This window comes from Apis florea, unplaced genomic scaffold (genome assembly GCF_048593485.1).
Source record: "Apis florea isolate Af1SG1 unplaced genomic scaffold, ASM4859348v1 contig_3195_pilon, whole genome shotgun sequence".
Classification (NCBI taxonomy): Eukaryota; Metazoa; Arthropoda; class Insecta; order Hymenoptera; family Apidae; genus Apis; species Apis florea.
The window spans coordinates 403,471-416,948 of NW_028256722.1; the positions used below are offsets into that span (position 1 = coordinate 403,471).

Consider the following 13,478-nt stretch of genomic DNA (forward strand, 5'->3'; position numbering starts at 1 on the left):
TTTCAATTTCAATTAATTAAAATGAGTAAATAATGAAATAAAATTTATTGAAATAAATATAAATATAATATTTGATTATAAAACACATTTTTGCAATTTATATTTTTTAAATAATTAGAATCTTATAAAGAATTATTAAATTATATTTTTATATGTTTTTACAAAAACATACACACACACAAACATACACAAGTTATAAGATAATTTTGTTTTCCAAAAATTAATAAAAATCAATTCATTATAATAAAATAATCATATATTTTTCAATTTTATTTGTTCTAATTTTATTATTATTGTATCTAAATATCTTTCAACTCTATTTAAACATATACAAATCTTATCAATATTCCACTCTTGATCTTTGACTTTTTTTACAATTCCTTGAAGAGATAATTTTGCACTTGCTAACAATGTTTTTTTTTTTTTTAATTCACAATTAGAAGCATGTTGTAAGTATATTTCTGCTAATATACAACATAATTGTAATATTTTTTCAACTGATTCTTCTTGTAAAAGCCATTTTGAATCTGAGATAGCAATACGATATGCTTGTTGTAAATAATGTATTGCCTTTTCATTATCAACATCTGTCTTTTTTAAAATAATAAGTTGTCCATACATCCTCCAAACATCAGAATTATTAGATATAAAAGAAGTAATTCTTCCAAATAATTCTAAAACTTTTGGAAGCAATTTTTGTGCAGAAATTCCATTTGAATCATTTACATTGTTTAATACAGCATTAGTAAGTATATCAAGAACTTGAACATCTAAATGGTGACTTTTCAAATCTAAAATACGATGATAACATCGAATTACCTAAAAAAATTAAATATAAGTCAAAAAATTGAAAAAATATATTTTAGAAAATAATTTAATTTTCTTTTTATTTTAATAATATATAAATATATTCGTACTTCTGAAAAATGTCGCAAATCAATGCTCACTATCATTAAATTATCCCAAACTTGCCATTGATCATAATTACATTTTATAGCATCTTGAAGAGATTTCCAAGCTTTTGCTTTATCACCTAATTTTATGTAAGCCTTTGCCAAATTATTCCATGCTTCAAATGTCTGTAACCAAATTGTAAAATTATGTAATATATGATATAATAAAATTATAAATAGTCATATTATATTAATGGAAAAATAATAAATTTTTTTAATGCAAAAGAAAATTATAATTTTATTATATATATTTAATTTCATAACTGTTTTATTAATTCAATACAAACCGTTTGTTCTAAAGCACAATAATGTTTATATGCTGTTGCTGCTAATTTCCAATCTTCTGTTTCTAAGGCAGCAAATCCAAGTCTTATCCATACATGTTCTTGAATATTATTTAATTCAACTGATAATTTTAAATGTGGTATAGCTTCTTTGTACTAAAAAATAAAATATATAATAAAAAAATAATTAAATTAATATATTTACATTTGTATACTTACATTTTGTTTTTTAAAATAAAAAAATCCCCAATGTCTTTGAACTATGCTACTTTTTTCGTTGGATAATTTCCATGCTGTTTCATAATGATTAGGATCCTCAGTTGCATCACCTAACAAACACCATAATTGAACCGATGGCTTTTTAGATAATTCTTGATGAATAATTTCTACTGCCTAAAATTATTAATAAAATATAAATAATTTGTTTTATATGTATGTATATATATATATATAATAAAAGAGGATGATATGAATTAAAAAATATACTTTATGTTTCAGATTTATTATATTGTAACAAGCAATAACTTCTTTCCAAAGTTTAAGTTTTAAGAAAACATCTAAAGCTCCCTTTACTAATCCAAGACTTAACATCAATTGTGCATACATTTGTTCTAAAACCCAAATTGGCTTAAGACCACTAGCAAAAAATAAGTCCATTCTATTTGTAACAGAAACTTCTGTTTTATTTAACTCATGTATTAAATATTCCATTTGCATCATTGACCGTTCAACAGTTCGTTTATTTCCAGATTCCAAAGAACATCGATTATAAAAAGATGCCATTTTTAAAGACCAATTTTTTGTATTATTTATTACAACCTATTAAAAAATTTCCTTCAATAATGAAATTGACAATTGATATGATAAAATAAAAATACTTACAGTTAAATAAGGTATTATTTCTTCATCCGTTAATTTATCTTTTGGTTGTGATAGTTGCAACTGAATACTAATAAAAATAAAAATTATAATAAGACATAATTTTTTTCTTATGATATGATATTATGATATAATAAACATATAAAATTATTCTTACTATTTTGCTAATATTATAGTTTCTTCTACAGCTCCTATTTGTGTATTTGCTATACTTTCTGAAAATTCAATATGTTCTAATCTAATTTCATCGTTTAAATCCAATGATTTTGGTAAATTTTCACAACATCTAAAAGGAAATTGTTTTTTTTCCAAATTTATTCTTAAAAATAATTGTGCCTTTTCTTTCTGATATTTTGTACGTTTTCCCAATGCACCTTGCAAATTTAAACTTAATTTTGCTCTTTCCTGAGCAAGGTTAATATATTTTTCTGAATTATGAATTCTTCTATAATAAAAATAAAATTGCGCAGCTTCAATACAAAATAATGTTTCACAATAAATATTTTCTTGCAATAGTTGCAAATTATTGATTTTATCAATTAATTGTTCAGTTTCATCAAATATCATACCAGAACTTTCATTTAATATTAGCTGATTTAAAAAATTTGCTCTAAATAACCACCATATACAACTTTTATAAATATTTTGTAAGATTTCATTAGAAAATATTATCTTTGAAAGATAAAGAAGATCTAACATTTTAACATTTGCATTGCATTCATCATATAAAGATAAATCTTTAAATATATTTTCATTTTTAATATTTTGCCATTCAATGTTTTTTTTAACTTGTGGACCTGTCCAATTGTATTGAATAAAATATAATAAAGAAGCTATACCAGTGCAAAACCAAGAATCATATAAGCCTGTTTTTTCTATATTTTTATGTATTATCTCAGAATCATAATTGTTGTATTCTTGAATTAGATTTGAAAATAACTTATTATTTATTACATCTTCGTATTTTCCATTTAATATATCTTGTACATAAATAGGTAAATCACAAACTGAAATAAATAAAATTAAAACAATACTTAATTAAGTTAAAATATATGAATAATAGAATATAACCTCAATTCAATATGTAAATATATTCTAAAATTATTCACTCAATTACCATCATTTTTTACAAAATTGATTAATAATAAAATTTCAATTTCTTTATTTATTATTTTATTTACATTTGGAATATTCATTGCTATAATATGACACTTAAGAATACGTGGAAAAATATATACACGAATAATACAACACTGAAAAGAAAGAGCAAGGGGAATACTTTCTTCGATTGGTCTGATACATGCGTTGTATAGGATTCCTAGCATGGAAGATAAAATTTAACCTTATTTTTATATTTTTATATTAGAGTATCTATATAAAGTTATATAATAAATTTAAGAATTCATTCTAAGAAAAATAAATATGAAAGTTGATATGCAAAAATGTTAATTGAGATTTATTTGTAAAATTTGTATGTGTATATATACATATATATACACAATGTATACATATATTTGTTATTAATTGTTTATATTTCTATATATTTAAAATTTTAATATTTGTGAAACAGTTTTTATAGTTAGAATTTGATATGTTTATATTAAAAAAAATATTTTTTTTTTACATTATATATTTTATTTTCATTTAAAACAAATATTTTTAAATACATTTTAATACATTTTAATATCTTAATAGATTTTAAATACTTTATTTAAAATCAAAAAAATAAAACAAGAAAATTTTAAAATGTATATCTTATTAACCACATAATGCATATTAATTATTATAAATTATTTCTTTGTTATTACTATGATATTCTATGTTATTAGAACTATACTATCACATATGCAATATATGTAAATAAATTGAATGCACACAATTATTCTTTACAATTAATTAAGTACATAACAAAATTCTTGTTTATAAGATATATTATATATCATATTTTAAAGAAAATTTTTAGAATTATGGATTCAGTCATTTTTATGTGATTATATAATAGATATATTACAATTAATCAATGGATATATTAAATACTTAATAATATTTTTTATCCCTATACAAGAAAAAGATAATTTTTTTCAATGTAGCTAATTTTTTTAATACTGAAAGCATTTAAAAAAAACATTAAATATAATATATGTTTATTCAGGTAAATCAGTTTTGAATAAATATCTATCTTAACATTAAATAAATTAGTTTAAAAGTTTGATAAGTAAATAAATTCAATATCTATTAATTATAAAATATATGTTTCAAATATGAAAAATTTTATAAAATACTTAGATATTTATACCATTTTGGAATATTTTTAAAAAATGATATAAAAACGAAAATAAACATTGATAATTTATTTTTTACAAAATAATCCAATTTTTCAAAAATTTAAATCATTCTCGTTGTTATTATCATTAGATTCCTTTTTTGCAGCTATCAAATTTTCCCATTGCGCGATGAGAGTGCTTCGACGTCGTGGATTAGGCTATTTAATACAATTAAATAATTATCATTGATTTATCATTGATCAAAAATATGGATACATAAATAACAGTTCAATTTACTACTTAATGAAGACAGATAATTAACAATCGGTAAATAAATAAATTATATAAATATTAATATTAAAAACATATGTATTAGTTTTATTAATACCTTGTGTTTTCCTTTAATTTCTTTTTCTATTTCATCTTCATTTAAAGTATTTGTTGAGGTACCGCTTCTTAATGAGTTTGAACCATCATAAATATCGGAATCGTTATCATTTCCAATATCCAAAAGATTTGGTTGAGATTTAGCCAACATCTGTGATCGCATTAATCTAAAAATTCATATAATTTTTTTTTTCATGAAATAAGAAAAATATAAATACTATTTATATTAATATTAATATAATAATTTATCTTAATGATACATTTAATCCAATAAAAATATATGATTGAAAATTATATTATGTTATAGATTATATTAATCAATAAATAATATTAAAGTTTAAATATAACAAATTATAAAATATTCACTATGCACTATCATTTAACTATAAAAACATAAATTAAATATACATATGTGTTACCTAAGCTCATTTTCTCGTTCTTTCATTTCATGTAATTCTTTTTGAATTTTTTCTTCTACAGGCACATATCCTTTTCTAATAGGAGGTTTTTTAGGTTCATTATCCGGTTCAAGTTGAATTTCCAAATTTCTATTAAAAGCCTTGATACTCAATGGATTAAGTGTGATACTGGGTGATGAAGGTGGTGTTAGCGTATCATTATCTATAGATTTTGGTTTGTAAATTTTTCCACGAGTTGCCAGAAACCTATGCATTAGCCCTTTTTGACTAGGTGCTGTTGCGAAACGCAAAGGTGTTGGAGTGGTGCGACTAGATATCACTCCATTCGTCATCTTTGGCGTTAAGGGTGGTGTAGATGGTGTTAAGCTGATAGCTTCTAAAATTTGTGGAGTAGACGTTGTTCTCTTCAATTTTCCTGAGACCAAAGCTTGTGGCATACGTCGTACCTAATAAACAAAATTTTTGTTGTTTTAATTATATATATTCGATATATATTATATATTACATATATATTTGTAATATATTTTGTTATTACATAAATTGTTGTAATTAAAATTACTACAATTAAAATGAGTGTAATTAAAAACAGTAAATAATACATTTCTTCACTTGATTATAAGAAAACCTGAACAAATGAAATCCAAATGAGCTCTCTCGTGTAAAATATTTTTAAAAAATAAAAGTATTTACCTGAATATAAAAAGATCGAAGTGACCTTTGTAACGCATACGCTATCTATTTGCAGCCATCAATTATACGAAAGCATATTTTAACTATTATCAGTGCAACACAATAATTACGTCACAAGTTAAAAAAATTATTTCATGGTAAACGGCGTTACATTTAATATATATATATATATCAGTAGATAAAATATTTTTGTAGAAATTCTGATATTATAAAAACTAAATACAATCGGCTTTGTGAAATAAATGTGTACACTATCGTATTCTATAGCAATTACTTCAAACATTTTATTAATTAACGTAATTAAAGTATATAAAATCGCGCAATCGTATCTATGTTTTTATTTATATTATTAAAATATCACTAATTTAGTGAAAAAAATTTATTGTAGTAATGTGAGTCTATGATATTCATTACATTTTGTATATAATTACTATATTAATTATAAAATACTATATTAATTATAAACAAATATAAAAATAAATTTTTATAATTCTTATTCTTTGCGGAGAATATTTTGCATAAAATTGCTATAAAATAATAATCCATGTCAAATATTATACATTAATTTATAATAAAATTAGTATTCATTTAACTGATTAATGTCGATGATAAATTTTTGTCACTTACTTTAATATAATCTTTTATTTTTAAAGAAAAATAAAAAAAGAAAACAATTAATCTGCTTCTTATTGTATCATTATATATTGAATCATTAAAAATGAAATTTCTGATAAAAAAAATGATACGTGTTCTAACTTACTTAATGATACTTTTAAATATATATAATATCAATTTTTTTTATTAATTTTTTTAAAAAAATTTATTATTTAATTAATTTTTTATTTAAAAATTAAAAATTTTAAGATTTTATATGTATACATATGTATTATTTTTATCCAATATACATATATAATATACGAAAATTTTTAATGAAATTCTTTTTCAATTTATTATATATCAGATTTTATTTTTCATTGATTCTCATCACATATGTAATAAGATTGATAAAATGCATCGTGAATTATTAAATCTGTGCATGTTTAATTATTCTTGTTCCTTGTGAGCAGCCATAAGTCATACGATGCATTTCGTCCTTATATTACATTCATTTACTCTTTCTTTCTTTCGTTCAACGACCTTGAACATGGTCGACATGAATGCATACATATATATATATACATAAAGTTTTAAACGTACCTTGGAATCCACCGTCTCGTGGGACGTGGTTTTAATGCTACCCACGTTTCTGAGCTCGTGCTCCCTCTCCGTGACCTCTTCGATCTCCTTTTGTATTCTGTCCGTTGCCTTCTTCAACTGCTCCAACCTGTGCTCCGCCTGTAACAAAATGGAATCATGTTATCACGAATTTCATTGTCCACGAATAAAAATATGAAAAATGGAAAAAGTTAAAAAAAGTAAATAAAAAAAAATAAAAATTGAAATCTAATTTTATTTCTCCGTTGATTATCTCGATTTGACGTATGTTTCTCTAAATATCAACTAAAGTGAAGACGATGGATGAATATCCATAGAATGTCCTTTGTATGTCCTTGATTTTTCCAGCCAAGGATTCACGATGATTACATTCATACAGACTCACGTAATTATAAAATCTGATGTTTTAGATTGTTAAATTAATGATGGTGCAATCTGACTCATGAATCTTGTTTCTAATTTCAACGTGATCAGTTTAAACACAGATCTCTGAATGTCTCTGTGGTCTACAAATCTTTCTGTTATGCGAATATAGTGTCTCTTGATCTTTCTTCGTGTAAGAGAGAAAAAGCGAACGAGAAAAAAATTAAGGTGGAAAAAAAAATACAAACCACGAAGCGAATCAAATTCCAGGCTACTTTGCGTCGAACGTCCGCGCTAACGGGAAGCGAATTCCAGAAAACTAGCCACGACTACTATACGATTAACCCATTCTTTCGCCGATATGATCCATCAAAACTCTTATAATACGTTTTTAGGCAAGGTAATTAAATTTTTTTTACGAGAACGAATATACACTATTAACTTCGTTTGTTTGCACAAGTTGAATCGTGCGGAATGGATCGGTCTCCTTTTATGAACGCAATTTAACAAACTGTTATTGTTTCCGCATTTACTTATACTTTCGAAATTCTGTAAATTTAAACATGCAGTACCAGTCACGTGTGCCGCTTTGTACACTTTTGTAATAACAGTACGCGAGCTTTATCAAAGCGTAGCAATGATTAATGGTAAATTTATAATCAGAAGTTTCTTAAGAAATCAATGGATTATATATTTAAATTATTTATTAAAAAGTCTATTATAATAATAATAAATAATATATATAATAATAGATCATTATATATTATATATTAAATGATATTATAAGACACATAATTCATTGGCTTAAATTCATTTTAGATATTATTGTTTGAATTGATCTTTTATCAATTTAGAAAAATTTTTTTTATTCTAATTATATTTTAGTATTCAATCTTTTTTTCTGCATAATCAAATTGTGCATAATACATTAAATAAAATTTTACAATGAGTTATAAATATGATATTTATAAATTCTTTTATATAATAGTAAAAATTATTTTTAATTTAATAAATACAAAATTTCAAAAGTTGCTTATAAAAATTTTAACAAAATTATAAAATTAAAAAAAAAAGAAGTCTATAGTTTATATTATATATATATTATATATTTATTAGTATTATTAACTGATAAATTATTGTAATATATCTAAAAATAAAATATTTTTTCCTGTAACAAAATACTTTATAAATATAAAACTTATGAATTTATAAATATCAATTAACAATTATTTATATTTTACTATATGTACGTGCAACTGAAATAATCACACGGAATTATAAATAATTATAAACTTTGGTAATAAAAATTATAACTTACTGAAAATAAACAAGCATTTGGATACATTTTTGTAGTCTATATTTTTGAACACGTTTTATATTTTTATTAAAGAAAAGAAAAAAAAAACAAATTATTGTTTTTCTTTCAATATTTCTTTACATCTTCACTTCACTTTCTTAAAAAAAAAAAAAAAAAAAAAATAGAAATGTTTCTCTCGTTAAGCAATTTATTTTGTGACACTATATTATCTAAATCACTGCCATATTATTTAACACATTATAAACCAAAATCGTTTTTCTAGCTTACTAACTCTTGCGATGTTCAAAAATAATATCAAACAATGCGAAACGTTTCGCATTGAATTTGTTACCACACATACTTTTATCTGGTCATTTTTAATCAGATTTTATCAATTGGTATCGCGATCGATAACTATCCTTTGATTTTATATTGTGTTATTGAAAAATAAGAACGTCTACTGTCGATTTTAATACATAAATGGAAATTTAATTGGAAATATCATAATATTTTAAACTAAAAGATCCGTAGATAGAAATCAAGGTCGATATTGTTGTCAATCGATAGATCATCCAATGATAATGCGCAATAGATTTCATTTAAATGACTATTCCCTATGATTTAAATATTTCATAGCAATGATAACAATAATATGAAAAAATTCTTGATTTGATAATAAGATTTATTATTAATTCATAACATATCGAATATTTGTTTATATAAATAATTGTCTTTAAAAATAACAATTGATTAAGATCGAAATAATTTCAATGGCTTCTTTTAAAATCATTCAATATATACGAAACTTATTAACTTGTTATACTATATGTGAATAATTGATATGACATAATATATATAAATAATAAGTACACAAATTATGATATAAATTATTTGTTGTTTTACATAAATATTGAAAAATATCAATTATAACAGTTGTTTGTACAATATACAACGATTAAATGCAATATTACTTTTTTGTTTCAAAAATTTTAATCATTTTCCTTCATCATTTTTGTCATTCGAATAGTTCTCATGCGTGGTGGAATCTCATTGAATGTAGATCATGGAAAGGAAATTCATTCACGCATTCATAATTAAAGTTTCATTGGATTCAACATACGATTTTATTGTAATGTCTTAAACAATGAAATTTGGCCAATAAATCACTGGATCATCTGAATCTGCGAAATTCCTCAAATTCAGCTTGCATGGATTACACGCAATTTATTCTCATGTTTCTGGTGTGGTCCAAAAAGAAGAATAGAGCTTCAGCTCTTTCATGGCTAGCAGAAGGAAGTAAGTTCGCTCAGGTGTTTCACCCGCACTTCCGCGTAGGAACCAAATATTACTGAAACGAGTTCTTGAAGGGTTTCCGGGTGAGCAGCTGTAGCTGGTCAGCAATCTGGAATGCTGCTCATTGAAAATTAAATGGCATGGCTAGCATGGCTGTTTAACTGTAACCCGTGCTTGTTTGCTTTCTAAAAAAAATGGGCCAATGATCATCTTCTTGCTTCTCTTTTTTTTCTTAAAACATAATCTTCCATCATCGTTTTCATCTGCATCAATGGCCGACTTAAAATTCCTCTTTGCCGATACATGATTTCGACAAATTTTGATCTGTCCATGATGATAAATAGACGATGCAATATGCGGATGCAATTTATTAGATGAGAATTAATAATTATTTAATGAAATACAAGACTTTTTAATAAACTCGTATGATATATATTTTTCATATTTGAAATAATATCGATAATTATTTAAAAAAAGAATTTTTTTTATAAAATAAATACATAAATACAAATTAATTTATAAAATTATAAAATTATAAAAGTATAAGATAGAATAATAATATATAACCATACATATTTTAAATATATGTATTCAAATATATATAATTTTAATAATATAATTTAAACAAATTGTAATTCTAAGAAATTTTAATAGTTTTTGAAAAAAAATGATTTTGAACAAGTTCTTGAGCAAGTAGCATTATTGATAGATTTTATTTGATATTACTTTAGTTGGTATTATCATCAAGATCGCTGAAAGCGCAACAGCTGTTTCAATTTCTCATACCTGACGTTGAAACATCTGTCGAATCGTTTTAGAAATAAGACTAACCGTGCTACATCAAGATCAACAATGACCTACATACCTTATATGCAATTAAATTAAATAGCATTGATAAAATGAAGAAATGTATAAAACATACAAAACTTTTTTAACGCAATAATTACTCTTCATGGAAATTATTAATCACTCAAATTGGCTAATTTATAAAAACATTATACATAGAAAAATTTTGTCTCTTGCTCGATTATGGACTACATAATTTGTGTAAAAAATCAGTTGGATATAGATATGCATATTGGAAAGATGCACAATACCGGTTTCCTCATGTATGAATGGAAATCCATCGCGAATTACCAGCTATTTTTACAGTTTGCATTTGTTCACAATCTCATCGTTGTTATTAACAATCATTTTCGTCAGAAAACTTTTTCCATGATATTCATGCATATTAAAAATATTTGAAATATTTCCAAATATTTTTATAGAAGGTCTTTATCTTTATGCTTGATGATAATTACTTAGTAATAATTATTAATATTTATTATAATACCATATATTATAATTTTTAATTTTCACAAAATTAAAAGATAATAAAAAAAAATTGAACTATTAAATTTTATTTTAATGATTATTGGTTATCATTTGGAGAATAATAATTTATAAATATTATTGATTATTAATTATAAATATTATTAATTGTTATTTTACAAGGTTTTAATTATTGAAATTATTAAATCATTTGATTTAATATTAAAATATTTATTTATAAATAAAAAATAAATAAAATCTGAAGATGAATTTAATTATGTCGTATGTATTTGTTTAAAATATTTCAATTAGAAGTGAATAGAATAATGACTTTAATTACGAGTTGAAATATTTTACATAATTTAATTATATTAAATGCTGTTAAAAAAATATATTGTTTTATGAACTAAAATGTCGAATTTTTTATAAAGCATTTTAAAAAGCATCAATCGAATATTCACATTTAAAAATCGCGTACGACTTGATTTGAATAGTCGTTCAACCAGTCTTTCGAGAGTAACATGCTAACACGTGTGAATTCATTTTTCATTTAGATAAACTACTTTCGAATATACATAAAATTATGTTATTATGTTTATTATGTTGATTATGTTCAAGTTGTCCAATTAAATAAAACCAAATATCGTAATATCTTTTTCAGTATACTTTCTCGAATAATTAATTAATTAATTCATTTGAAATATCGACATTTTGGTATGCAATTGGCATAAATCAGTATTCATGAAAGAAATCAAAATTTTCATTTACGTTTCTTCGTTTAATCATTTAAAAATACCGCTATCTTGATCAATTCAAATTATAATTTTTGTCATCATGCAGAAATATCGATACAAATATCGATCATTTATGCATGAAACTTATTTTAACATAATAAAAACGTTAATTTTATACTATTGATTCATATGAATATTTTAATCAAATACGTAAACAATATGAAAAAATTTCTTTTAGCACTATTGCATTAAACTTACCTCCATTTTCATCGTTGCCGAACGAAATAATGCAATGAAAATCGAACACCACTTTTCGTTATATGTGTTTTTCGATTACCGAACTCGGGATACGAATTCGATCGTTTATCTGTTCAGGTGTTACATTCGGAGTTATTATCATAAAATTACGTCACATTGTTCTCTTTTTTCTTTCAAACGTGTATCTCCCGCCGAAAAATTCTAAAAAAAATTTTTGATTCGACGCCAAAAAATTCAAATCAATTTTTTCCGCTAACGATCGCTCTAAAGGATTGATCCAACTTCAATTACGATCACGCACAACGGCACCAAGTCAAATCTTCTTGACGTGAATGTAACTCGAAGGTTTTGTAGTAGGTTGATCGATTCCCATGAGGTAATCTCGAGTCGGAGCACAAGAGAGAAATCTCACGTGATCTACGAGATGCAAGAACGTGAATCGCGTCTGCCACAAAGACTCGACTCTGAGATACAACTAACTAGATTGGTCGAAGAAAAATGGAATAAGAAGCCGGTATGTGTTATTGTGAAACTCGACAATGACAACCATTCGACTTCAGTTTCGAAACTAATTCCTGAAGCACGTTCATTCTTCTCTTCTAGTTAGATGTTCCTGCAATTTTCGAGACTATGTAATTATAATTGAGACACAGCTGAACTCCACTCAACGACTGCCATTTTATCTGTGACCTTGTTCCTCGACCGTTCTCCGAACAAAAGCAACAGAGCCGAACCGCATTATATCCGATTCTTTTCGTTTCAGTTTATCATATGTATAAATTTTCTTCCGTAATTTTAATCATAACCTAATTATATTAATTAAATTATTTTACTCAAATTCTTTTTTATATTTTTTTAATACAAGATATTGTAATAATATATTTATTTTTAATTATATCTATTCATATCTATTTCTGAAATAATAATAATAATAACAATCAATGATTGTATTTTTCTAACATAAAAATTTTTTTTTTATTATTTATTTGTTTAAAAAAATTTTATTATTATTAATTAAAATTTATATATACTTATTGTAATTTCAAATTCTGTTCAAATAAACTCTAATCTAAATCTATTTAAAATTGTAAATTCTTCAATCTTTTTAAAACTAAATACTTATGTTAATAC

The 13,478-nt window shown here is 23.6% G+C and overlaps 2 protein-coding genes and 1 long non-coding RNA gene across 7 annotated transcripts; 1 reads left to right on the forward strand and 2 right to left on the reverse strand.

The window, feature by feature from the left end:
* Positions 1-26: 26 nt before the first annotated feature.
* LOC100870502 (tetratricopeptide repeat protein 27) lies at positions 27-3,553 on the reverse strand. The gene is made up of 8 exons (XM_031916563.2): positions 3,234-3,553; positions 2,274-3,123; positions 2,120-2,186; positions 1,724-2,056; positions 1,457-1,630; positions 1,241-1,393; positions 918-1,079; positions 27-819 (listed from the first exon to the last, which is right to left on the reverse strand). Exons 1-8 carry the CDS (start codon positions 3,439-3,441, stop codon positions 253-255), a joined length of 2,514 nt encoding a protein of 837 aa, XP_031772423.2. The 5' UTR covers positions 3,442-3,553; the 3' UTR covers positions 27-252.
* An 899-nt stretch (positions 3,554-4,452) lies between these two features.
* mdu (mitotic spindle positioning protein meduse) lies at positions 4,453-13,034 on the reverse strand. Of its 5 annotated transcripts, none has more exons than XM_003693745.4 (5): positions 12,348-13,034; positions 7,074-7,211; positions 5,187-5,632; positions 4,769-4,934; positions 4,453-4,598 (listed from the first exon to the last, which is right to left on the reverse strand). In XM_003693745.4, the coding sequence occupies exons 1-5, from the start codon at positions 12,357-12,359 to the stop codon at positions 4,494-4,496; spliced, it is 867 nt and encodes a 288-aa protein (XP_003693793.1). In that variant the 5' UTR covers positions 12,360-13,034; the 3' UTR covers positions 4,453-4,493. The 5 variants fall into 5 exon arrangements, with proteins under 5 accessions (XP_003693793.1, XP_012342121.1, XP_086766763.1 ...); XM_012486667.3 differs by lacking the exon at positions 12,348-13,034 and adding an exon at positions 7,703-7,969; XM_086910637.1 differs by lacking the exons at positions 7,074-7,211; positions 12,348-13,034 and adding an exon at positions 5,877-6,004.
* LOC147657290 (uncharacterized) lies at positions 12,434-13,425 on the forward strand. The gene is made up of 2 exons (XR_015292704.1): positions 12,434-12,861; positions 12,951-13,425. It is a non-coding gene; the product is annotated as an uncharacterized LOC147657290 (long non-coding RNA).
* Positions 13,426-13,478: the final 53 nt, after the last annotated feature.

Coding starts and splice junctions, on each gene's coding strand:
- LOC100870502 (XM_031916563.2), bottom strand. CDS start 3,441: ATGCTAGGAATCCTATACAACGCATGTATCAGACCAATCGAAGAAAGT. Junction 2,187..2,273: donor ACTATAATATTAGCAAAATA/GTAAGAATAATT, acceptor TATTTTTATTAG/TATTCAGTTGCAACTATCAC. Junction 2,057..2,119: donor AAATAATACCTTATTTAACT/GTAAGTATTTTT, acceptor ATTTTTTAATAG/GTTGTAATAAATAATACAAA.
- mdu (XM_003693745.4), bottom strand. Junction 4,935..5,186: donor GAACGAGAAAATGAGCTTAG/GTAACACATATG, acceptor ATGAATTTTTAG/ATTAATGCGATCACAGATGT. Junction 4,599..4,768: donor AAATTAAAGGAAAACACAAG/GTATTAATAAAA, acceptor TGTATTAAATAG/CCTAATCCACGACGTCGAAG.